The sequence below is a fragment of the Aristolochia californica genome, unplaced genomic scaffold (assembly GCF_029961685.1).
Source record: "Aristolochia californica isolate CCGP_79_NKW_82.1479 unplaced genomic scaffold, dmAriCali1.0.hap1 SCAF_2, whole genome shotgun sequence".
NCBI lineage: Eukaryota > Viridiplantae > Streptophyta > Magnoliopsida > Piperales > Aristolochiaceae > Aristolochia > Aristolochia californica.
Genome location: NW_027181881.1, coordinates 44,744,226 through 44,769,911, shown reverse-complemented (window position 1 = coordinate 44,769,911; position 25,686 = coordinate 44,744,226). Strand labels below are relative to the sequence as shown.

Here is a 25,686-nt window from a genome sequence, read left to right as displayed (position 1 = left end):
AAGCGTGTGACGCAGGCTTGCATATTAATATTAAGTGAAAGGAACCTCTGGAGAAGACTTTCTAACCTCGAAAGGAAATTTAAAGGCTTTTCGGTTGCAAGTGTTCTTCTCAGGCTTTCCTTTCACGGCCAGTGACTGGCAGTAGGGTCAACGAAGAGAAAATTGCTCCTGAATGTGGAAATCCAGCTTCCAGAGAAGGAGCCTGATTCAAATGGTTTGAAAAAGGGAATGTTGCGAAATTGAATATTTACAACTTCTCTACATGACAAGCACTTTGATTCTCATGTTCAAAATGCCTTCTTCTCATATTCGTTAATGTTCAGAAAAAAAGAGTTTCAGAAAATCCAAAACGGTTTGGCTTAAGATTGTCTGATCATACCCGGCGTTCACACGAAAAGCTTCTAGACTTGATCCAGTCAAGATAACTACACGAAAGAACAAAGATGATCCAATGGCACTAGACAAGAAAGAAATCTCACCGTAAGGAACTCCAAAAGCTCCGGCATTCGAGGCTTCTTTCATTTACCATTAAAAACTAAAAAGCGTCCATTGCAGTCATGTATACTCCTTACTGTAATAGACTAATGGATTTGCAGAGCAGCCGAATTGAGAAGGAGACGTTGACTCCTTAGCAGAAACAACGAGTTTTTTAGGTATTATTACTGTAAGTCCGTAACGAATATGAAAGGCCGCCCTCAAGGAATCAAATCCATTGTACCGGGGTGATTGGTGTACCCGCCCTCCGTGCCGGCTTGGCCATATTTCGTCCGGAATCGGATGAGGTGAGTAGATAAGGTTTGGGACCGTTTGATTCAAACTGGAGCTTAAGAAAATAAGATTTGTTGCAGACATTTTTGCAGCAAAATTGAGTAATGAAGTCCATGAAAAGTTATTGAGAGTTGATAACTCGGTAGTATACACTGGTCAAATCTTGTGGTTTATCAATGGAGAAAATCGAAGGATCGAGTGGCCATTTTTTTTTATTAGAAAATATTTCCTCTGGTTCGAGTTGATTGGAGTTAGCGAGAGTCTGATTCGGGCTTCAGCTATATAAATATATAAATATATATAAACCATCTCATCTGCTGGGGCATTCCTCATCCTTGCTTCCGCGTCTCTTATTTCTATAGCTTCTTACACATGGTTCTTTTGTCGAACAACGACGACTGCGGTCATTCCCGACGGTCGGTCGAGATGACGGCCTTGCCGGCCGACGTCCTGATCCACATCCTCAGTCTCTTGGATGGGCCAACGTTGGCCTCCGCCACTTCTGCTTCCTCCTACCTCCACTCGCTCTCCTACCCGCTATGGCGGGAACTCTCCCTCGCGACGTGGCCTTCCACAGTCGACCCACGCGTCTCGTGCGTCCTCTCCGCCTCCTTCCCCGACGCCTTCCACTCTCTTTTTTCCGACGCTTTTCCCCGCTTATGCTCGCTTCCGCCGCCGCTCTCCGCCCCTCGTGCACCCACTGACCTCCTTTTATCCGCCGTCGACCTCCGCCATGGTGGAAGCCTTATCTTCTCGCGGGTCGTGGAGACTGAGACGCGCTCTGGGTGGTTTCTCTCATCCCCCTTCCGCATCGATGCGCTCGACCGCAACGAATCCCCACACGCTGCCAAGGCCGCGTCGTCAACACCGGCGGTCAAATCGGTAGAAGGGGAACTGACGCTGTCATGGGTTATAATTAACCCCACCAGCGGCCGCGCGGCCGATTTCTCCAGCCGGCGGCCAGTGTCCGTACAGCGGCACTGGCTGTCTGGAGAGATCCAGGTTCGGTTCGCCTCTGTTCTCAACCGGTTTCCTGTGGGATTGTCGGATGCGGAGTCCGTCCAGGTAGGTATTCTCGTGACGTGCGAGGGTGGGGAGCAGCACGTGAGAGAGGTGAGCTTGCAGGTGGAAGACATGGAGGGAATGAGCCTGAGCGGCAGGGACAGTTTGGTAGTTTTGCAAGGCGCAATGGAAGGTTACAGGAGGAAGAAGAGAGAGACGAAGAAAGAAGAGGAAGAAGAGAGACAAAGGTATTTGGAGTTTCTCGAACGTAAAAGGGTGATGAAAGAGAAGAAGATGAGGAACGAGGGAAGGCTGGACATGGCCTGTGTACTCATCGGACTTCTGATCTTTGCGGCATTTTGGGCATTTGTGATGTAGTTCGGTTATTCATTAATTTTTTCATTACATACTTTAGGCTCCTAAGCGGCAATTTGGAAGAAAAAAGCAAGGAGAAGTTTCAGAAAATGTTAATCACTTTTTATTTCCCGAATTAATTGAAGCTTTCGATTGAATTTCTTATTGAACTGATTTGGTTGGATTTGGCTGGGGCATCGTTTCTTTTATCTGTCCAACCGGACCCCGACGGAGGAGATATCTGGTGTTAAAGGGGGGGGGAAAGAAAATTAAAAAATTAAAAATTAAAAATTAGTTTCGTTATAATCTTACGGTGGTGAGAGAGAAAATTAAAATTGGATTGTGTTTGGGCAGCAGAGAAAATTAAACCAAAGAAAGGAGAAAAAAATTGTTGGAATGTCATAATCCTAAAGAGAAAAATTAAAGTGGAGAGATTTCTCTCGGTTGCGGGATTTTTCTATAAAAACGTGAAATTCGTTGAGAAAAAAAAAAGAAATAAGGCAGAAAATTTTATTGAGCTCCATCTGTAAGCTCCATCTGTATTCTTTCTCTCTGAGTGCCCAGCTGGGCGGTAGTCCGTCTGTACTCCGCCTGTGGAAGCGAGTAGGTGGGGAAACGAAGACCCATGACCTACAGGCTTTCATTGCTGCCGATTGTTTCTGCAGAAGATTCAAACTTCACCGCAGAGACTTTTCAGCATTAGTGGGACGATGGACGTGAATACGAAATTCAAGCAGATTGCGATTTTGGATTATTGAACTATTGACCACCCAGTTCGACATTAGCGTATCAAATAACTCAGAAAAGGATGCTTTTGCCTTTTTGTGTCGTCGGAGAAGAGACATTGAAGTCGTCGTGTTCGCTAATGCCACTACCCCTATCCCAAGCACCCAAGTCGCCGAAAATTATTTCGTTGACGATCTTATAGTCTTCCTTTGAGTTACAATTTTCATAATAATTATCTTAAATTCTATAATATTTCATTTATAATTAGTAGTTTTGAAATTGATAGCCTTAGTTTGAATATTTAATTTTTTAAAATATTACTAGTTTTTTCTTCTTCCTTTCTCTCTCCATCTCTATGTTACCAAAAGCAACCTTCAAGACTTTAAACATTAAAATCATCATTTGACCTCGTATTTTATGAGTATAAAACTTCAAAGGCAGTCACGTAATCATTTTGGAAACTTTTGAACATACTAAACTTTCTTAGGCAAAATTAAGCTTTCCTGAACAGGTTCTGATTGAACGGCTGAGACACATGCCAGCGACATAGCTGCTACTCTGAAGTTTAAGTATTGTTTGTCTTCAAGCATCCCATGATGATGGCCCGCCCACTCCCACCTCCGATGTTGTTGACAGAAACCCAAATGTTGATACGCTCATATCAGCGCTTCTTGCCTTCTTTTTCTTTTTAGGGACAGAAACCAACCCGCTGAGTGATTTTGCATCTTCAGCAGAACGATGCTCTCTCTTTTTCCTGCTGTCATCCTGAGGATTGCAAGTGGTTTCGGAAAGGACAACTTCTGCAAATGGTATTTCAGCATCATCAATCCCCACCATTCTACCCGTTGCATCAACAGTCGAAGATTTAACTTTCTTTCCTATATTTTCCAGATTAAGATCACTCTTCTGATTCCGGTTGCCCATGCTTTTCTCATAACCCATCTTGTCACTTTTCTTACGTTGCTTCTTGGACATCTTTTCTACAACATCAACTGGGTAGTTTTTGGATGGAGACACATCATTCTTCTGTTGGCCCGAGACTTTTTCCTTCGGCAACTCTTCACTGGCGTTTTGTTTTTTTATCTTTAAATACTTTGCTTCTGCCAGAGCAACATCTTCAATAGGATGATTTACATCCATGGTGCCTCTAGAAACTTGTTCCCGCGATATATCATTTTTGTCACTTCTTCCTACAGGCTTACCGTTGAATATCTGCAAACTTGGTAATAATTTCCTAATCTGGAGTCACCATTTGGGATAGACAGTAGAACAACTTCAGTATACAATTGACTAAATGTGAGGGAGAAGAATAAGACAGATTTTGACACCGCACCTTTTTATCTAATTTAGCCTTTTCTGAAATAGGATTTCCTTGCAGATTCACGATTTTCAGGTTCCTCAAAGAGGAAAGAACCTATCAAATCAAGAAAGATTGTCAACATGTATCATTAAGAAAAATGCATTCCATAGTTTGTATTCAGCTGACGAAAATGTAATACAATGTACCTGTGTGTATGTGCATATGTGTGTGTGAGAGAGAGAAAAAGAGAGAGAAGCATTGCAAAACTCTGACCTCTATGTCTACCAATTTTGCAATCAAGTTACTCCCCAAGTCCAGATTTTGGATTTTAACATTATGTGCCAACTCAACAGGAAGAGTCTGGGCAATAAGAAACAAAAAACATGCAATACTGTTAGGAGTCATGATATCCTAGCACATCATGAATTCAATAATAATGGAACCATAGGCGTCAAGAAACTACGAATTTAGATGAAAAAGAAAGACCCATGCAATTGAGAGAATAACTACTACTTTTGTGAACCTGGAAGCAGTAAAACATACTGTGATCTCATTGTGAGCTAGTCTAACTTCCTTTAGATTCACAGAGAACATGAGCGAGGAACCAATTGTTTGAACTTGACAGTTGGAGAGGGACAGCTGAAAAGAAACAAGGTATGATGCTTAATGTGTTTCTATTGAAACGCTTTCAATGAGAAACATAGGTTTGAAAGTAAATGGGAAAGGAAACTTAAGGACATACTTTTGTGATAGATTTCAGCTTCACCAAAGAGTCACCAATATCATTAATGGGGTTACGAGACAGAACTGCAAGAAAAAAATTATTAAAATCAAGGCAAAGAGTACATGACTTTGAAAGCAATGAATCAGAGGTTAAATGAGCAATGCCGGCTTTTATTGGCAAAATCATGTTTCTCCAAAATGTATACATACTTAAAACCCCTGGGTCAGACCACTTTGTCAGTAGTTCTCTTGTACCAAAGGCAAGCTCCGAAATAGTCCAATACACAACTAGAACAAGCTTACAAACAGCTTTGAAGTATCGGTTTAATACAATTAGTATCAACCATCAAATCCCAACCTTCATTAATTGCACTATAAGCCCCTGGGTCAGACCACTTTGTCAGTAGTTCTCTTGTACCAAAGCCAAGCTCCGAAATAGTCCAACACACAACTAGAGCAAGCTTACAAACAGCTTTGAAGTATCGATTTAATACAATTGGTATCAACCATCAAATCCCAAACTTCGATAATTGCACAATTGTGCTCCTGTTTTCAAGTTATTCTCAAGTATAAGAGCAAAAGAATGACTACGATCCGAAAGATAGTTCTCAGAAGGAGATAAATGGATATATGACAGTTTTTTCTTTTCCCATGAAAGTCAAGGTGCCTTTTTGCCCTCAATGAAGGTCATTTTATCAAATCATTTTATCAAAAAGAAAGTATAAAAGAAATTTCCACAAATGCTGCTATGGGAGGAAAACAGTGTCCATAAAAGGCGAAGCATGAGCGGAACTGCTCAGAACATTGAATCGACGGTAGGACATTTTACCCACCAAAACTCTGCAAATAAGATTAACAATCTTTAAAAATAAAAAATTTAAAAAAATGGACCAAATGTGGGAAACATAAATACACAAGCAACAAAGAGCATCATACATCGGGGCACATAGTGCACACAAATAGACCGCTAAAAAACTAACAATCTTAAATTGGCACTAATACGATGTCAAAGTTGAGTATTAGCCCATCCCAAAATGATTAGCCAATGTTAAAAGGCATGTTCTTAACTAGTAAGCACAATGTGTTTCTAAATCCAAACAAATTTGGGACCATTCCCCCAAAATAACTTCTCTCACTTTCAGATACGAATCTGATATGTCAAACACGTATAGTCACAGATTAGTGGGAATCCTACCCACCAACATAAAAACCAAAGCATATAGCCGTTCCACAAAAAGAAATAAGAGAGAAAACAAGACAACTGCAACAATTATGACAACAACTAACTCGATTAGATTACAAACATGGTCCAAGAACCCTGAATCTAAAACTCAAAATACTGGTTCAATTACTACAGGATCGTGTAAGTTTTATAAAAACAACAGGAGTTAGCAGACTTATCATTCGCCACACACAAATTGATTTGCAATGCAACAAGATTGGGTCCTGGTTAAAAGTATTGCATGTTTGAGATTTGTTATTTTCTTAGCATGTATCTTGAAACCACGTAAAATAACTTTAGAAAAGAAACCAAAGAGATCTTAAAAGTGGAGGTATTTGAATATAAACAATAAATCAAAGTTATTAAATCAGCTCTTCTCAACAACATAATATTAGTTATTAAACCAGCTCTTTTAAATCGAAGTTATAGAACTCACACATTGATTGGCTACATGCACACTTTTGGACCTCGGGTCTACAAACACATGCAAGTGACCTCAGCAGAAGACCACACAGCAATCTGACCAATGAAACTCTAGTCCTCCAAGAAATCACACTAGACAGAATTGGAATTGATAAAAATGACATAAAATCTGAACGATGCTTAATATCACTATTTTCTTTACTCTGTTAAAAAAATTTAGAATTTTAAAAGTTTTCTTAGTATAATTAATTAACTTGGCTTAAGACATATTTGGCTCAAACTTAGTTAATAGTGCTAATTTCCATAAACACACCATATATTTAGAAACCAAAGTGGCTAACACACCTTCGTTAGTCCTCACAAGACAACCAAACCAACCTCACCATCATTAACACAGTAAAATAGCACAACTCTGTCGTAACAAAAAAATTGTGTTTGGCAGCAAGATTTTCTTTGAGCCAAAATACAGAAATTGGAAACTTAGCCATACCAAGAGTATTCAGCTGTTCCAGTCCATCGAGTCTACCAATGAATGCAATATTGTTATCTGCATAATTAAAAATTGCATCTTCAGCAAAAACTGACAATTGTGCATGTTAGTTAACTACTATTTTTGAAAAAGATGTTAGCTAATTACTCGAAGATTAACATATTAACCCTAGCAGCTTACCGTTCAATATTAATGCTCGCAAAGAAGAAAGAGATCTAACTTCATCCATTGACCTCAATTGATTACGACCAGCATTTAATACCTGAAAAAGGAAGAAGATAAATCCGAGAATTATTGAAATTAGATAATTGTGCTCCCAATAAACAGATTATAATATGAAATTTCCAAACATAAAAGCCAAAAGAAATAACATGTATCAGTTTTACTCATGAGTACCAACCGTAAGCTTGGAAAGGCCTTCAACCCCTTTGAGGCTTTTGAGCTTGTTCTGAACAAGACACAACCACTTCAAGTTGATGCACGAACATAATCCCTGGCAAATAAAGAATAACAAAGTTAAGTACTAGAAACAGTTATTAGTTAATTGTTGTGACAACACTAAAAAATTGATGACCGCAAGAGTAGCAAGGAGTTTTTTCAGGGAGAGAAGCTCTAAGGACTTAAACAACATTTCAACTAATTTATGTAATAGAGAAGCTCTTAGGACTAAACAACATTTCAACTAATTATATAATAGAGAAGCTCTTAGGACTTAACAAAGACCTTCCAGTATTTTAGATGATACCGCATAAGTAGGAAGCAAGTGGAATATAGGACATTGATAAGCAGAACACTAAATAGCAGAATAGCTGAGACAGTTATTACAGGTCAGATATTAATGTTCTTTCAGGGTTCTCCTGTGCAATATTAAAGAAAAATGGAAAGAAGATTATCAAAATTGTATAAAACAAGCATAAACACTTTTCACGAAGCCACAGAAAAATTAGCAGAATTTCCTGAAGAAACAGCAGAGTTTGATAACCAGCCCTAAGTAATCTAAGTTGTATCGCATCGTCATGTTCCGGTGCCAACAATATTCCGGGATTTCCATCCAATCACTTCAGCAACTTTACTAGTGACAAGATGAGTAACATGAGTTCCGTCCCATGGGAGGTAAAATGTGTGGCCCATCAACCAAATGTAGCCAGCTAAATCCGTCATTTACTGAACTAGAATCGTACTGTACCAAGTTATTGCGAGACAAGACCATTTGCACCCCCCAACCCAACACAAACACACAAAAACAAAAAAAACAAAAAAAAAAAAGCTCAAATGAAATCATACCTCGAGTGAGGACAAATTATTACAGCTGAGATCGAGTCTTTCCAAATTCGCAAAGTCCGATAAGATACGAGTCTGCCAAAAGAAATGAGAGAGTTCAAGCACAGGTGACCTTAGATACGACACTCATGAAATTAGTTGAAACGCGGCTCAGAATGAAGTACAAAGTGCTAAGACTTACATCCGACAGAGCTCGATGAGTGAGCTGCAAAGAAGTAACAGAAGCAGCATCACTCTTCTGGTTTTCAAGCAATATCTGCGCAGAGCTCAAGCTACTCATGGCGTTCGATATCGATCCCTAAATTCTAGCGGCACCGATGGGTTCCGTAGCTTATATTAGACGCTCAAGGCAGAGAATTATTACGGGAGAGCGCGAGCGCGATTCAGGAATTGACAGAAACGAACAGCAAGCTATTGTGCACGGGATGGTATTGGGTCGGGTCAGATGTTGGGTTCGACACTCATTTTTTGGAATCCGACCCACCTCTCCATTGGTTCATATATATTTGACAAATTTATCTTACATCTTTGATAATTATTCCTGAATGACTTCAAAACCGATTTAAGTTAAGGATGTTGCCTAGTGAGTAATTTATCATTTCACTAGCAAAGTTTCCATATATTTTAGTTGCCCTTTTAAGTGTTTTATTTTTTTAAATTTAGTCCATAAATGTAGAGGGTAGGACAAACAAGAGTGTTGGAAGATAGGGCCATAACCCACACGACCAATGAAAGCCCACATATCCAAGTGTATTAGAAGATGGGTCCAAGCCCATAAGACCTAAGAAGACCCATGCAACCAAGAGATATAGAAAATAAGGTAAAGGCCCATAGATTAAAGAGAAGACCCATAGTAGTGATGTAATTAAAAGTTAAAGTTCTAGGGCTAAAACCTTAAACTATAAACCCTAAGTTCAAGAGTATTATTGTAATACAGTAATTTCATCGATCTATAAATTGAGCTTAATGGGGAGGGTTATAAATTTATAATCAATTCCATAACCCTTCTTCCTCCAGTTTTCTCCTAATGAGTTTATTTTTTTTTTTCTTCATGAGCTAAATTCATGCAGTCCTGAAAATCAACAAAGAGTAACTAGATTTTTTTTTTACCAAAATGTCCATATTAAACCAACCACGAGTGGTTATTGGAAGATGGACCCAAACCGACACAACTAAAGAAGACTCACATATCTAAGTGTGCTGGAAGATAGGGCCAAACCTATAAGACCAAGTAAGACCTACACATCAAAGAAATGTGAAAGATGGGCTCAAAGCCCATAGACCCATACAATGATGGCAGGGTAATAAATAAATAGTTATCTCATAGAGATGACATTAATGTAACGAGGTTAAAGTTTTAGGGGTATTATTATAATATTTTAGGATTATTAATCTATAAATTAATTTTTAGGGGGAGGGTTAGGATAATAAGTCCATAATCACGTCATGAACTAAATCCATAGAGTTATGAAACCATCTTATAAAGATAAAACTACTATACGAACTCTTATGTAAGAAGTATTAACTACCAAATTCTTTTTAATTTTTAGCTATTTATATATTATTTAATAAATAGCTAATAAAGAGGGAGAAAAGCTCCTCTCCACCCACCCCCCACTACGTTAACTTCCATTGACAATTCAATAAAGCCCTCTACTTATACGTCAGCTAAAAATTCTAGCAAAGCTCGCGCGAGGTCGCTGCACCTCCATACTTCCGCTCAATTCAACTCCATCGCTTGCTTCTGGATTTTTATCACTGAAAGTGAAATCGTAAAAACAAGAAGGAAGGCCCATCGCTACTGACAATTCTGGTTTTCTAATTACTATTTCAGATCGATCGGCGCCAACCTGAAAACCCTACCATACTGTCTCGCTTTGAACTCCGGAGCTCTCTCAACATCTCCAATGGCGACGAGAAAAGAGAGTCAAGTTGAGATGCTGCAAACGGTCTATTCGATGCTAGCTCTAGTTTTCATCTTAGTTACATGCGTCGAACTCGGTGATGCGGCCACTGTTGTTGATGTCTATCGTCTTATACAGTACGATCTTGCCGGAGTTCCATTTGGGTCACGGCTCGCCGGCCTCAACCACCATGCTGGATCCTTGCCATTCGCCCCTGGAACTGATCTTTCTCGTACAGTCGTTATAATGCCCATCAGAGAAGTCAATATTACTTTCCTTAAAGGTTGGTAGGTAGTGGCCTACTCCATTCCGTTTAAGTTAGTTTTGAATTTTATGGTTACCATCTCTCTCATTTAGATTAACACACTTTTGTGCTACCCAATATACAGAGTGCATGACGAACAAAAAACCACTGGGGGGTTTGTTGCTTTTGCTCCCTCCAGACTCTAGCGATGGGAGCACGGAAGTCGCCAAGGAGGGTGACGAAGTGCCTGTATTCGGGCTTTTCAGAAACGTGTTTGCGGAATTGGAGCAATTGCTCGTACACGCCACAGTGCCCGTGAGTGAGTTGTGGAGGTTTTTCTTCAAGCATAACTTATTATTTCTGCTTTGAACTAAATTATCTTCATTTATTTTTCTTACTCTCACTGAATTATCTGGTCCTACTTCTTACTCTCCTTGAAATCAGAAGATGAAAAAAAGAAAAAAAAATGAATCAAATTATATTTTAGCTGCAACGTTGTTAGTCTTTCCATCTGAGAAAGCTTTTTCTAGGGCAATTCCTAGCGCAAAAAATGATGCCACATGCAGCCATATTTCGCGCTTTTGTTTTTTCTTTATTATTTATTTTCTAGGAAATTAAACTGCTTTGATGGTGGCAATTCATTGTACTTGTAACGTGCCTGAGTGTTTCAGAGGAGTCTTCTTTCCCTCCAGATCTCAAGTAATTGGAAATTTTCTCATGTTCAGCAAGTATCCATCTTTGAAGAGATTATTAGCTTTGTAATTGCTTTTGAGTTTTAAATGATGTTAAATACAGCCTGAGGCCCAGGCTCTTGATTCTTTAAAATGCTGTCAGTTATTATCTGAAAAACATTAAAAAAAGAAAAAACATCTGGGTAAGTAATGGATGGAAGTTACAAAATTTCTCAAAAGAATCAATGGCACTATTTGCTGATCTATTGATTTCCTACAAAAGCCAAGAAAAAACGATATCTGACAAAAATAAATAAAAAATACAGGCCTTAGTTCTAGCACATCTCTGAATTCCTGCCAGAAACCAAGCCATGCATTCTTTCTGATCTGTCTCTGCTAGTAGCACTAAGATAGCCTCCAATTATACGAGATTGATCAAATAACATCTAGTGTGCCCTGCTGCTCAATGTCATTTTGCATGATCGCTGGTCTATCTCTTCAGTGGAATTAAACGATTTAAATATGCCTAAAAAAGATCAATTAGTTTCATATTCATGATGGTTGAATGTTTTATCCATCTGCATCCTTTCTGTGATTTGTTTGCTGTTTCAGAGCACATCTCTGGTTTCTAGAATTATACAACTTCTTGGGAAAATTAAAATATGAGCATGCAGGGGAGAGTATCATTTGTCACCAATAGTTTTCTTATTTGATTTCGTTTTTTCCGTTAATTGAGGTTCTTTTTGCATGCAGTATCCTGTATACTTTACCTTTGAAGATCCCAGCCTTGATGCTGTATTGGCTGATGTCAAGAAGAATTATGCTCTGGGCCAACCTGCCACTGCAACCACTGGCGGGTTAGTTGATCCACTAAAAACATATTATTCATGAGGGTTATTGTTGGAGCTGCATGTGCTTTACAACTTGTCTTAGAATATTCAAATTTCAAAATTTTAACTGTTATAAAAGAGAAGAGGCCCCTTGATTTTAAGATGAAGTGCACTGTTCTTTATTCCTCTTGTATTCCCATGTTGTTCACATAACTTTTTATTAGTCACACTCTCTTGCACCTTCATTTTTTTGCTATTCATAATAAAAAGAAATATGCAAAGAAAGTTTTAAAGTTTTAGTTAATGGGATGCTGAGATGACTAATGGTTGGGTTGAGCTATAAGTGCTTGTTATAGCCATTGGCTTATTCATTTTGTAGATACTAGATTCCTAAGGTTTATAGGGAGCAGAGACATTGTTGTAATTTTTACAACTAATTAAGTTATAAATAGGGGAGATAGGTCTCTAAACCCAAAAACTCTTTCACACTTCTGTTATGCAAATTTTGCAATCTTGAATATTTGCCATCATTCCATGTATTGCCTTACTTACTGTGCATGTTAGAGGAACCAGAAAAGGGCTGCACAACATTTGAGTTTTTTTTTTAAATGCCAAACTTTGAACCAACTGTAGCTATCTGACTTGAAAGGCTTTGAGTTGCAACAAGGTCAGAGATTTTCATTTCCTTACTGACTATGGATGATTTTAGCTACTCAAAATTTTGGGTTTGGCTCATGGATGTCCATTAGATCTTCATGAATGGTTATAGATGAATGTGGCCTAAGGTGATTAAGGCAAGACTGTGAGGCCAAACAAATGGACTAAATGATATTGTATCTTGAATGGATACACATAAGAGAGCATTTTCACCCTGTTACCCAGCAAATTAGCAGATGCATGTGATTTGGGCATTCATAGCTGTACACACTTGCATGTTCCATGTGAAGATCAAAGAAGTGTTAACTGCTGAGAGATAGGGCATAATAGTCGGAGAAACAAGTGCTCTGCTTTCACCAGAAATTCATGCAAGTGGGCACTCTTGGAGTACATGACCAACAGAACTGGGGTGTGAGCATGCAAGATAGGAGCTAGGACAGGCAGCAGTTGCAGCATGGCCATGCTCTCAGATAGTAGCATCTTAGGATGCACATGCAGGTATTCATAAAAAAAAACATGCAGGTTACTTGCTGGTTGGTCTATCAAATGATGAGAATGTTAAGTAACTTCAAATGGATGTGATGCACTGTTAAGAGGTACATGGAAGTTAGATCTAGAAAGTCTCAAGGAGAGTGTTAAGCACTTTGTTGTATCTTTCCAAGAGAAAAGTTTCTACTCTAAGCAATTGCACCTACTTAGCTGTATTGGGTATTTATTTATTTAAATAAAGCTTTGGTGAGTTATTGAAGCAAAAAAGAGTACATGTATACAGCTCAGTGAAGCATGATTGGTGTGAGGGTTTTGTAAAGCTTATCTTTGCACTTGAACAAAGGGAAAACTTTCAGTCAAAGCCTAAACTTTTGTGGACTTGTGCATTGAACTTTGGAAATATTACACTCAACTTCTTGTTATTCTGCACTGAAAGCCTCATTTGAGAATGTAGGCAGCTCTGTTAGGAGCTATGTGGGTTGTTTACAAGGCATTTGCACTCTCACATGATCCATAGTGTTATTTTTCATTGGACTTTTGGGCTTGCACACCTATGGTGTGCTCTTGGCAGGCAATATACTGGACCTGCTAGTGTGTCAGACCCAAAGCCTGGATTGACTGGTTCAACTTTTGATCAGGTTGACTTGGCTGGGATAATTGAGTTTTACAACTCTGATTTGTTAGAGTACAATGTTAATAATTTTTCTTTATGCACTATTCTTTTTGCTTTTTGGGGTATGGTGCGGGTTTGAGACTCAGCTTAAGCAGAAAGCTGGCTGTGCTGCCCAGTTTTAAACTCTGCTCTCAGAATTTCAGCAACCTGGTGATTGTTGAGGAGGACTCAGCAACTGTCATCAGTTGGTTTTCCAAGCAGTCATCCCCGCCTTGGAGGCTTTGGCAGTTATGCAACAAAGTTGTTGAGTTAAATTGCACTCTTCAGTTTATTTGGCAGCACATTCCTTGTGCTGCCAATTCCACTTCAGATTCCTTATCAAAGGATGGGTTTTCCGTCATAAAATCGTGGTTTTTTTCCCCTTGAGGCTTGAGGCTTTTACCTCTAATGATTTAACATAATATTAATTAGTGAAAATGATAACTTAATTTTTTTTTTTTGAACTTTTAGTTATTAAAGTAAAATAAGTGACAATCAACCCAGTGATTTGACCTGTACATATCACTCCAAGTTGATGGGGATAGCAGGCTTTGAAGCATTGAGACAACAGATATAAAGTTTCTTGGTGTTGATAAGAGTCTGAACCTCAAACAACATACATGATATCATTACATTCAGTGGACAGTGGGCAAATCTTTTCCAAAAAATGGTTATTTTGGCAGTGATCTGTTACTGCTTGACCTTTTCATCAACTTGTCTTATATCGATATTCCAATCCAGTTCTCTGTGTTAAGTATTTTTTTAATCATTATAAACAGTTTGTATTATTGAAGGAATACATGTATGTATAACATCCCAACATCGGACCCCTGACATACTTCATTTTTATTGTTTGAGTCAGTGAACAATACACAATTATTTGCTAGAAATTGGTTATCTTGGCATTGATTTGCTTTCTGCTCTAGCTATCCATCATCTTATATTTTTTTCCTCTTAACATTTTGTTTCAGTTATTTACCTTTCGTGAGACATTGGTGCTGTTTAGAGATTTCTATAAAATATCTTTTGTTGAATTTCCTTTTTTAATACATCTATTTTTCTATAATACTACAGGTACAAGCTTGTGGTTTCTAGTCCAGAACCAAAAAGAATTGCATCACCAATGATCACAAATATACAGGTCCTACCTTCTTTCTTGGAAACTTGAGTTCCTATAGATGTGTCCTTGAGCTAAAGCGGCATAGGTGATATTTTCAAGGAAATATACTTTCAGTTTTTGTCTTGAATAAGATGTAAATTGCAGGTTTTGCTTGCAGTTACATAACTACTTTCTATATTTTTTTCTTGAATAAAATAATCCATGTCATTTGTTGGGACTTCTACTTTGCTGGAGGCTTAGATAGACAGCAGTATAATTAATGTAGTCTTTTACTTATTAAGGAAGAGCAGTGATCACTGTTGATGAAGTTGAAGTTGTTGGTTTTGTATACTCATGGTCCTTCACACGGGCCACTTGTATTTGTTACTTGTTTATCATTCCACTGCATAGTAGTCTTTGTTGTTGATTGGTCCGTTTTGGCAGATTTAGTTTCTTCTGTTCAAACGCTTTCATCTTCATTTAGAATTTGTTGTTTTAGGTCTTTATGTTAGATTTGAGATATTCTAGTTCATTAATTTTTAAATACTATCTTCCCATTTTTGTTCACTCTTTACTTGAGATGCTACGTTCTCTTGTTGTTGCTTTCAGTTATCATGGAAGTGACTGAGCTCCAGGATCATATTTTCTCTATGTTTATTTCTTCCACTTACGTGTTTTTTCTTCTCATGGTATGAGTGTGATAAGTTTTATGTTGTACTGATCATCTTGAGAAAAAAAACATGCTTTGTGTATTTAGTATTGACGAGTTTTATTACAAATCACTTCTAATTACTGATATATTGGCTGTATTCGGTATTGAAGAGTTTTGTTGCAACTCACTTCTAATTACTGATATATTGGCTCCCAAATTTGTAATATTTCTCTATTATAATTCGATTTCTATTTTTCCCCTGCAGGGATGGTTGCCTGGATTAAAGGGAGAAGAGGATACTAACCAACTCCCAACAATTGCAATAGTTGCATCCTATGACACATTTGGTGCTGCACCAGTATGTAGGAATCATAACATGCTTGATTTCATTTAATTATTTGAATTGCTTAAGATTTTTGACAGTTCACAGTTTCATCCTTAAATTTGTAGGCTCTGTCTGTTGGAAGTGATAGTAATGGAAGTGGAGTTGTGACACTATTAGAAATTGCAAGGCTATTCACTCGCCTTTATTCAAATCCCAAGACAAGAGGGAGATTTAACTTGCTTTTTGGGTTAACATCTGGTGGGCCGTATAACTACAATGGAACGCTTAAGGTCTCTTTATTCCACCTATGGTAGTTTATTATACTCATGTCTGTGTGCATGCATGTAGACTTCTCATTGGATGTTGTGCATCTCTGTGTGTGCAGACACTTGCCAATTTTTGTCTCTCTATGTGTGCATATAACAGTATGTCTCTACAGATATGTACATCTGTGTTTGCTAGTGTTTGTACACATTTGTGCTTATGGCTATGCGTCTCTCTGTTTTTGTGTGTATATGTGCTTAACCCTCTGTTGTGTTTTACTTGAACTAATAATTTATTTTACAGTGGCTCAGGAGTTTTGACCAAAGATTACGCGAGAGTATTGACTATGCCATTTGTTTAAATAGTGTTGGTTCTTGGGGTGATGAGTTATGGCTTCATGTGTCTAAGCCTCCAGAAAATGCCTATATTAAGCAAGTGTATGAGGTGTGTTTTTAACTGGAAAGGTGGTTAGCTTTTCTTTTCTTGAATGATAAGTGGTTAGCGGATCTAAAAAAAAAAAAAAAGAGATTAAAAGGTTTATTTTGGAGCTAATTTAGATGCAATTGGTCTTGTTACTAATTGAAGGATGATTATGACAGAGCTTATCAAGTGTTGCAGAAGAGTTGGGTGTCAGGATTAATATCAAGCACAAAAAGATCAACATTTCAAATCCAAGAGTAAGTAGTCATGTCTTCTATTCTCTTACTATCGGGTTTACTCTTGTTCGTAGTGACATTCCTTAATTATGGTATTTAAGAGGTCAAATCATTTTAAGAGAAACCAAATGCTTGTTTCTATCCTTGCATGTAGATCACTGTCTGGATACTGCTTGTTCACTCACTAGCCACTGTCTTGAAGGGTTACCAAATTTTGGATACTCTTGACAGAGAAAACTTAAGCCTGTTGATTGAAGAAACTGTTTAAACAAGTTGAGTTTATGATCTGTTTTTACGGTTCTCATTTGGGTCCTCTCATTTTGAAACTCCTCTTGCAAAAATTTGAGCAAATTCACTGAATGCAAAGAGGTACACCTGGTTTGAGTGTTACATTTTTTTTTCTGAATGAGAGCTCATGTGCAGCATTTGTTGTTTTTTGCCCCTTAAGTTGTTGGTTTGTTCGCTGAGGTTTCAGCAGAACATATTCAGAGCCATCTCTCACATCTTTTTTTGTGGTTATTTTTGCTCCAGACAGATTCTGTATTGTGGTGTATAGGTCTTTTAATTACTTTTGGCTTCTAGATGGGTGTAGAAAGACATCTGTAAAATGCCTGTCAAGTGAAAACTGTCAATATTTTCCTTCAGAAAAGATATTTCGTTGATATTATATGACATTAATATCTATTCCTTTCATTTTTTTGAACTTTTTTAATTTTTTTTCAAATGTATTTAATGGTAAAGAGAGAACTGTATCAACGACAGCAAAGGTTTTATGAGTCTTTAAGGCTGACCAGGAAAGTGAGGTGGGTCCTGAGAACCAGACCGAAGGGAGCAAAAGTAAATAAAGAGACTATCTTCAACTTTATTCTGGTTATACTGTCCTTTTGTAGTGTTTCCGAATTAGCAAATTAGTTAATGGGATGCATTATATATGTTTCTTTTATGTATAGCTTGCATATTTTTGTTAGAATATAAAATTTGTTGAATGTGAGGATGAGAATTTTACTTTAGAACTCTCTTCTCTTTGTTCATTTGACTTGTATTAGTTCAACTAGAGATCAGGCAAGCCTTGAAAACAATATGGAACTGATGTGGCCTGAGATTTTTACTGGCTTGCATATCTTTAGCAATCTTCTAGGTGTTTATACCGTGTGTATTTTTTAACCTCTTTCTTGTATCTCTAAGTCTTAGGTTGCAGTCAACTAAATATATGGTTACCCTTTTTTTTTATTTTTTATCAATCAATATATGGTTACCTGTAGGTAGCTTGGGAGCATGAGCAGTTTTCAAGGTTAAGAGTTACTGCTGTGACCATTTCGAAACTTTCTTCTGCATCCGAGTTGTTAGAAAATGCTGGAGGCCTGGCTGACAGTAGGTATGAATTAATTCTTACTCATAACTTTGCCTGAAGTCAACATGTATGTTCTATTCATTTCTTTGCTAAGTGGACTGTCTTGCTCCAGGCATTTTATCAATGAAACTGCAGTTGTTAGAGGTGTCAAATTGGTGGCAGAGAGTCTTGCGGTAATGAAAAGTAACTTTTATTATCTTGTTATTGAATGTAGTTTTAAAAACTTATTGTTGTACCTGTCAAAGAGTAATAAATAGTTTTGCTTGTTAATTTGGTTTATGCTCACAAGGTATTTTAAATGAAGTAAACAGTGATGTTACGTGTATACTAACTGGAAGTTGGTCTGGCATGGTTGATATAGTCTGATCAGCAACTCTGACCATCTTATAATGGTTTTATCTCACACATGACACATTCAACAGTGTGAGGTCCAACCAGCTAGCAGACAGCTGTTGTTATTTAGTGGCTAGGATTTTCTAGGTTAAGATTTTGGAACCCTGTGACTTGGGGCTTTTGGTTCAATATTCACTTGGGGGGGGGGGTCTTATGTGAGACATTGGATTCAAATCTCACCATGTGAAAGGGTTTCAACATTCAAAAAAGAAAAAGATTTTGGAACCTTGTGGCATTAACTTTGAGACCCTTCCATAGGTCTCTGCTCCCTTTTGCACATGTGAAACATAAATGGTACCAGAGCACCAGCATTGACTATGTCTTGTAGTTTCCATGCTCGGTTAAGTTATTACTTAAATAGAGATGTTTTGTGAGCCTAGAAAAGTTACTAGGGGTGCTTGTTTAAGCCTCTGATCTTATAACAATTTGGAGCTCGAGGGTATTTTGTGAGATGCATTAGGCACAAAAGAAGTTGATGAATATACTGATGGAAAGGAAAATCAAAGATTGCTGCACAACCACAGTCCACAAGGAGTGGAAGCCTAGATATTGTCTCATGATGCTTGTTGAAACTTGTAGTTTTTCCTCATTAATTGTCAAAAATAGTATCTCTTCTGGGTTTGAATGTTCCTTTTGCTTATTTTGGGTTTTGTGGTACTCTCTTTTCCTGCAGCGGCATATTTATGGCCAGCAAGGAAAAAACATGGAGATTTTTGCAGATGGCAGTACTTTGGCAGTCAGTCCGTCCTATATACGCTTGTGGTTGGATCTTTTATCACGTACTCCTCGCGTAGCCCCTTTTCTATCCAAGAATGATCCATTTGTTTCTGCTTTGAAAAAGGTCAACTGTCTCATACCTTTTCTTGTCTGACATATATTTTTCTTAGACCTTTATTACATGGCTAACATACTTCCCTTTTCTTGTCTGACATATATTTTTCTTAGACCTTTATTACATGGCTAACATACTTATAATTGAGACTTTAAAATAAACATAATTATAATTCAAATTGTTTTTAGGTTTTGGTGATTCTCTTCAATTGTTTTGTTTCAGTTTATACTGTTAATCTTTTCTGAGTTATGGCATCTTTACATCCTTGTCATTTCCATAAAGTCCCCGTAAGGTTTTATTTTATATTATTTTAGAAAGGCAATCTCCATAAGAAAATTGATAGCTGTTAGACAGATTGTTGGTGAAATGTTGTCCATCTTTTGAAGTTTGAGTAGCAAGGCATGTGTAGTAGTCATATGCAATTAGGGGTGGCATTGAACCAAGCCGGTTCGTGAGTGGCTCGAGGGCGGCTCAGTTTGATTTGATTTATCTGGATCTCGAACCGAGTTTGAGATCCAGATAAGGCACGTTTGAGTTAACGAGCCGAGCTCTACCGAATCATGGTTTGGTTCGAAAGCTCGCCAATCGGCTCGTTAAAGGGACCAGGAGCAGGAGCGAGGGAGGGGGGGGGGGATTCTTCTTCCCCTCGTCACCGTCGAGCCCCTCCTGTCCGTCGCAGTCGATAGCTGCTCACCGGCCGCCTTCGCCGCTGCTCAGTTCGATTTCTTCCTCCCCTCGTTTGCCTTCATCATTGCTTCTGTAGCCGTCGCAGCCGTCAGCCCCAACGACATGTCCTCACTGGCGTTGCTAGACCCCCTTCCCTTTGCATCGTCTCGGCTGAAAACCAAAGACCTAAGTTAGGGGAGAAATAATTCCCTTCCCCCCCCCCCCCCCCCCCCCCCCCGCGTGCGAAGACATCATGCGACGTGCGAGATCATAAACAAGTGAAAAAAACTCTTTCTTGAACTCCGACTGTCCCTTCCTCATGGCTCTTGAAGAAACTCAAATTGTTTGAGGTACTCTCTTAATGCTAACTCCACTCAAGTTTTTCAGAAAAATAGATTGGTAGCATTTTAGATCTGCTGCTGTATGAATCCATGCTCCGAAGAAAAAAAGGAAAATGGGCATACGATTAAGTCATCCAAAATCATTTTTCTTAAACTTTTTCTCAGTTTCCATGATCTGGTTTTCTAGTCCTTGAATCAGAATGATCTAATTGAGTACAAATGGACAAAACTAGCGTTGCTTTTCAAAGGAATGTTTGTCCTTTATTTTTGAATAAAATTTATACATAATTATGCATTTTTATGAATAATTTTATGCAGAGTTAATATGCAGAGGTTATGTCCAATTTTAAATAGAGGTTATGCCTAGTTTTATGTAAAATGTATGCATAATTTTATACATTTTATTTGATTTGTATTTTATGCAAAGTTTTAAATGTTGAAGCTTGAACTCGGCTCAAGCTCGAGCTCAAACTCGATAAAAATTATTGGGTTCAAGCTTGATTACAATTTTAGGCTCGTGATTAGGCTCGGCTCGAATATGGGCAGGTTCGGGCTCGGCTCGGCTTGATGCCACCCCTATTAATGGAATGTCACATACGACTGATTTCATCCCTGCAAAAAAGTGTTTTATGGCTGTTAGTTTGTTGTTGATAGGGGTGGGTCGGGTTTACCAAAACCGGATCCTCGAAGCTTAAAAAACCCAAACCTGACCCGATCAACATCCTCATAACCCCGTCCCCCGTAAATCCGACCCCATATCTTTGTCTCATATGGGGGTCAGGTTTGAGAAAACCTGTTTCGGACCTGAAATCCGGTGAGGTGAAATTACAAACCCGAACCCTTTTTGGGTCAGATTGGGTCGGGTTCCCCGTAAAACCTGACCCAATGCTCACCCCTAGTTGCTGAACTTAGTTTGTCTGTCACAAGAAGGGAAGATGTTTTCATGTCAACTGGTGACAATGTTTTCTCCGTTCTTAAAGGTTCTTAAAGGATGTTAGATTTGCCTACTAAGTTGTCTTGTTGAAGTCCTGTGATAATCTTATTTTTTCATTTGGTCTTTTAACTTAAGGATTAATTTACTATATATGACAATGTTTTCATGTCTAATTTTAAATTGATTTCCTCCTTGTGGTTTGCTGTCTGGCATTACATGTCAACTAGTGTACTGGGTATCCCTCGGTTCAAGAGTGCATGCGGGCTAGTATACCTCAGGTTGCTAGCCGGGTACATACTAGCGGGGCTCCCAATAGAAGAAACAAATCTTGTGTTCAATGCCTAGTTTCCATGTATGTGTTTTGATTTTATATCATCTCCTCTCTGTCAGGAATTAGCAGAGCACACCATAGACGTGAATGTCCAACATGAGGTGCTTGACGGGATGTTCACTTTCTATGATTTGACGAAAACCAAACTCAACATATATCAGGTTTTATCCTAGTTTTCTTAGTCTTTCAAGCTCTGATTCTTTAGATAAATCATTTGTATTCGAGGTTCTATTTATATCAGATCACTGCAGAGAAACCATCTTATTTTCGGATGAATTTACTCACAAACAACAGAGCTTCTGAACAGAATTTCAGCCACAGCACCTGTGGCTTGAACACCGGCAGTCATGATGCACTTGAATATTTTGTAAATTACAGTTTACTGATGAAAGCACATTCCTTTGACAATATGCAGGTTGCAAGTGTAACATTTGATCTCCTTCTCCTACTTGTGCTGGGATCTTATTTAATTCTCCTCTTCAGTTTTCTCGTTATTACAACAAGGGTATTCACAGATTATCTTTTTGAACTCTTTTCTTCTTCTTCTATCGGTTTCTTTATTGCTAAGTTCAAGGTCTCATTGTGTTGCAATCTCTACAGGGTCTTGATGATCTCATTAGTATATTTAGGCGGCCTCCCTCCCGCAAGGAGAAGACATCTTAAGGGAGCCAATGAATCACGATAATAGCACGTCAAGTGGCATCTTGTTAGTCTCCGGCATTGCCAGTGTAGATTAGTATCACATCAGATTTTGCCTAATTATCAGTGGAGGTGGATGAAATTAATTATTTCTGTTACAACAGAGTTTCAGTTCAAGGAAATTTTTGGTTCATGCTGTTTGTAAATGGTTAATGGGCGAGGTTATTCCATTTTGAGTAACGCAGAGTTAATAAACCCTTATTTATAATACAAAAAAGTAATAAAATCTAATTATAATTAAAATACCCTTGTCCCACCCGAAGTTTTAACATTTAAAAGATAAGTCTTAATATAATAACAATTGAACATAAATAAAAAACTAATATAACTAAAACATTTTTAAACTAAGATTCATGTGAGACTTACTTCTATGAGACTCTTGTAAAAACTCCACCATATTAATTTTGATACTGTGAGACTTCTTATAAAGAGAATAATGTAAGAGTCTTTCGTATCTTCTCTTCAACACATTTAAGCTTAATTGGGAGGTTTAGTTGGGGAACCTGTTGCTATTGGAGGCCCTACATCATCAAAACGTGCTCTGCCCTTGGCATAGTCCACAAATATCACACGCCCATTTAGTACCTGTTAGGAAGCAATCATGACATTCTTTGTGATCAACAGAATAGCACCATAGACTTAGGAGAACCATAGACTTTTGGATTTCTTGATAAAACAGGAAAAGTAAATAAAATCGGTTTCATAGAAATAGCAAAGAAATAGTTCTGCTAAAACTAGGTAACTTTTACAGTTACAGGAGACCAATGTATACAATTAATGTATGTACCTTTCCGTTCATTTCCGTAAGGCCTTTCTCTGCTTCATCTTCTGAAGCAAAAGTCAGAAACCCAAAGCCTTTCGATCTTTCAGATACTTTATCTGTTATTATTTTAGCTGAACTGGTGACATGTTAGTAGCTGATTGCTTAGGGGGGAAAAAAAATCAGCAAGTAGCGGATGGACCTTCGATCACTTGACCAAACTGTGAAAAAGCTTCAGATAGAACTTCCTCTGTTGTGTAAAACGACAAACCTGAAAAATGAGTAAATCATATTTTATTACAGCAGAAAACTTTTCCTCTGGAACTAAACAATAGCAGGATCTAGCAAAGACGAGTATCAGTACAAAGCATGATGGCAGCAAACAGCACAATCTAGAAGCTCGTTGTAATGAATCTCAAACAACAAGAAAAGCCAGATATGTAACCTCAGTGAAACTTTGATCAATTACAAGGTTCACTAACTCGGAGCCACATCTGGCCATTACACTTCTCTATCAAGTGAATCAGCCAGTAAAGCTCACCCGAATGCTCATATTGGTTAACATGCTTTGGATTGTTAGGAAACCAATTCGGTACACCGAACATATTAGGGAAAACTTGGGTACAACTCTGTGATAACTTTTTACAAGGCTAAGACGTATTGGTTTCTGGGCCAATGATCTCCCATACAAGAATCGCCTCTTATAAGACAGTTCACTACCGTGCTATCTAACTTTTCCCAAGAAGTTTATTCTATTTTTTCCCCCTCTGCTGCTGTAAGAAATATCCTGAATGGCTTATACCAGCTTGGAGGCTTGAGGATTTTCTGACAACATAACATGCAAGAGCTTATACAACAGATAATGGCAACAAGATTGCGCCCTCCTTACAGTGGAAGAACAGACTCTTCACTACCTCAGAATAATGGGAGACAACCCCCCTTGGAGACTATTGCCTAATGAAGAAGAAATAATTGAAAAAGCTTAGCTCCTTGATGTTTCTTGGGTGCACACTGTCAGGTCAGCGAATGGCACTGCTGATAGCCTTGCCAAAGAAGGCTCTTCCCTGACAGATATGGTTATCCATTAAAAAACAGTTTTACAGGGCTCACTTTATGTATCTGACTTCTCAATTATGTAATCTGGCCAAAGATGGCTCTCCACGCCCTCCTGAATCTGTCAACTTTGTCAACCATTTCTTCAAAGAAAAAAAAACAAAAAAAAGGACTTTTACACCTAAATTGTCTTGATATAGGAGCAAACTCCATAGACCAAGCTATTAGCTGTTCAAAGCTCAATCAACCCCTTCAGTGTATCTCTAGCGTGAGTATAAGCAAATTCCGGTCATTATATAATTATCAGGCTGCTTACGGGCATGAGAAACCCAATAGTGGATGCAAACATGCAAAATTGTAACATCTACACAAGCCTTTATTGCTCAAACCTGAACTCTTATTCACTTCTTACTGTCTTGTTATAGCTTACCCTTCCCTTAAAACTAAAACTCGTGCATTTTTGGTCTCCCAACATTTTGAGTTCAGTAACAATTCTCATCGATCTTTTAAATCAAAATACGTTTTAAAGTTATCTAGTTCACTTGCCCAAACTCGAGAATCTACTCTTTAGGATTTGATCTTAATTAAATTCACATATTCATGGCTTTTATTTAGAATTGGCAGCATCAGGAAACTAGCTAAAATCAGTTCAAACTAACAAGTCGATGACCCTGAAGCTGAAGTCCTCAGGTTTACACTTAAAGAGTACTTGCATGACCAGACACCTCCTGAGATTGGAATTTGTACTGAGACTTGAATAAAGAGCAGGTTACAGATACAACATGCATGATTCTACTGTAGAATATAACACATATTTTTTCATCTAGCTCGAATTCATATGTTCAGTTTATTTTCTACGTACACCATTCTTTGTTTAAAACAACTTATGGAAGCTTCCTCATGCCCTAACTAGTAAACTAGCGCTCTTCTATCACTCCAATAGAGGAGAACAGAAAGTTTTGTACAGGCGAGAGATTACCTCTCGGGCAATTCATATAGAAGCAATGTATATATATTATACATATATATATATATATATATACGAAAAAGTAGAAATTTATATTTACCTCCGACGAATAGCTTCGAAACAACTCCTCTGAAAGATATTAGCAGCGCAGGACGGATGATGTGAGTATTTTGTGGCATAAGAGGGTGAGAAAGGGAATAGTTTCCGAAGACCCGGGAGATGGATCTCAGAGCCGTCAACCCTCGCATTAGAGCTAGTTCGGGAGTCGGGTGAAGAGAAACTGATCTTCCCTTGCCGCGATTCTACTTCGTCAAAAGAGCGTATTCTTCAGTTCGTTAGTTATATAGGCACTTTAGGCGAAGTGGAAGGCCAGTCTGGATTACCCGGTGACACTTCCCATTCACACTTTGACACCTTCCTTTCCAGGTAATTTGTTAATTAAAAACATATTCTGATTCATCTTTGCCTATTTCTTTTCTCAATGTATCCCTCTGAATATAAGTTAGCATTCAGTTCATACGGTCAGAGCACATTGTGGCTTAACAGGAGTTGCTTTACAACATTGGAGAAACCAAAATGGCGTTTCACTTGGCTACTGCGTGGGAGATTGATCAATCCAATCGCGTG

The 25,686-nt window shown here is 38.2% G+C and overlaps 4 protein-coding genes across 6 annotated transcripts; 2 read left to right on the top strand and 2 right to left on the bottom strand.

Moving 5' to 3' along the window:
• The first annotated feature begins 1,079 nt into the window (after positions 1-1,079).
• On the top strand, positions 1,080-2,395 carry LOC137955863 (F-box protein At2g27310-like). Its single transcript, XM_068803041.1, has one exon. The coding sequence runs from the start codon at positions 1,141-1,143 to the stop codon at positions 2,146-2,148; it is 1,008 nt and encodes a 335-aa protein (XP_068659142.1). The 5' UTR covers positions 1,080-1,140; the 3' UTR covers positions 2,149-2,395.
• An 866-nt stretch (positions 2,396-3,261) lies between these two features.
• Positions 3,262-8,637, bottom strand: LOC137956706 (uncharacterized). Its single transcript, XM_068804297.1, has 10 exons — positions 8,471-8,637; positions 8,293-8,364; positions 7,409-7,501; positions 7,189-7,270; positions 7,009-7,065; positions 4,893-4,957; positions 4,694-4,789; positions 4,424-4,510; positions 4,184-4,264; positions 3,262-4,089 (listed from the first exon to the last, which is right to left on the bottom strand). Exons 1-10 carry the CDS (start codon positions 8,567-8,569, stop codon positions 3,433-3,435), a joined length of 1,389 nt encoding a protein of 462 aa, XP_068660398.1. The 5' UTR covers positions 8,570-8,637; the 3' UTR covers positions 3,262-3,432.
• Positions 8,638-9,990: 1,353 nt separating this feature from the next.
• On the top strand, positions 9,991-22,432 carry LOC137956040 (uncharacterized). 2 transcript variants are annotated; one of them, XM_068803338.1, is made up of 14 exons: positions 9,991-10,476; positions 10,583-10,752; positions 11,862-11,965; positions 14,811-14,877; positions 15,753-15,845; positions 15,938-16,102; positions 16,380-16,520; positions 16,676-16,753; positions 17,995-18,107; positions 18,196-18,256; positions 19,150-19,317; positions 21,640-21,741; positions 21,996-22,085; positions 22,181-22,432. In XM_068803338.1, the coding sequence occupies exons 1-14, from the start codon at positions 10,197-10,199 to the stop codon at positions 22,241-22,243; spliced, it is 1,695 nt and encodes a 564-aa protein (XP_068659439.1). In that variant the 5' UTR covers positions 9,991-10,196; the 3' UTR covers positions 22,244-22,432. The 2 variants fall into 2 exon arrangements, with proteins under 2 accessions (XP_068659439.1, XP_068659440.1); XM_068803339.1 differs by having other exon boundaries at positions 10,437-10,484.
• Positions 22,433-22,677: 245 nt separating this feature from the next.
• LOC137957138 (small RNA-binding protein 11, chloroplastic-like) lies at positions 22,678-25,354 on the bottom strand. Of its 2 annotated transcripts, none has more exons than XM_068804868.1 (4): positions 25,160-25,354; positions 23,242-23,310; positions 23,067-23,173; positions 22,678-22,864 (listed from the first exon to the last, which is right to left on the bottom strand). In XM_068804868.1, exons 1-4 carry the CDS (start codon positions 25,305-25,307, stop codon positions 22,757-22,759), a joined length of 432 nt encoding a protein of 143 aa, XP_068660969.1. In that variant the 5' UTR covers positions 25,308-25,354; the 3' UTR covers positions 22,678-22,756. The 2 variants fall into 2 exon arrangements, with proteins under 2 accessions (XP_068660969.1, XP_068660970.1); XM_068804869.1 differs by having other exon boundaries at positions 23,067-23,158.
• Between the last annotated feature and the right edge of the window lie 332 nt (positions 25,355-25,686).

Coding starts and splice junctions, on each gene's coding strand:
- LOC137957138 (XM_068804868.1), bottom strand. CDS start 25,307: ATGCGAGGGTTGACGGCTCTGAGATCCATCTCCCGGGTCTTCGGAAAC. Junction 23,311..25,159: donor TTCGAAGCTATTCGTCGGAG/GTAAATATAAAT, acceptor CTCATTTTTCAG/GTTTGTCGTTTTACACAACA. Junction 23,174..23,241: donor GTTTGGTCAAGTGATCGAAG/GTCCATCCGCTA, acceptor TCACCAGTTCAG/CTAAAATAATAACAGATAAA.
- LOC137956706 (XM_068804297.1), bottom strand. CDS start 8,569: ATGAGTAGCTTGAGCTCTGCGCAGATATTGCTTGAAAACCAGAAGAGT. Junction 7,502..8,292: donor ATAATTTGTCCTCACTCGAG/GTATGATTTCAT, acceptor TTTATTTGCCAG/GGATTATGTTCGTGCATCAA. Junction 4,511..4,693: donor TAGCTCACAATGAGATCACA/GTATGTTTTACT, acceptor CTTATTGCCCAG/ACTCTTCCTGTTGAGTTGGC.
- LOC137955863 (XM_068803041.1), top strand. CDS start 1,141: ATGGTTCTTTTGTCGAACAACGACGACTGCGGTCATTCCCGACGGTCG.
- LOC137956040 (XM_068803338.1), top strand. CDS start 10,197: ATGGCGACGAGAAAAGAGAGTCAAGTTGAGATGCTGCAAACGGTCTAT. Junction 15,846..15,937: donor ACACATTTGGTGCTGCACCA/GTATGTAGGAAT, acceptor TTAAATTTGTAG/GCTCTGTCTGTTGGAAGTGA. Junction 21,742..21,995: donor CCAAACTCAACATATATCAG/GTTTTATCCTAG, acceptor GACAATATGCAG/GTTGCAAGTGTAACATTTGA.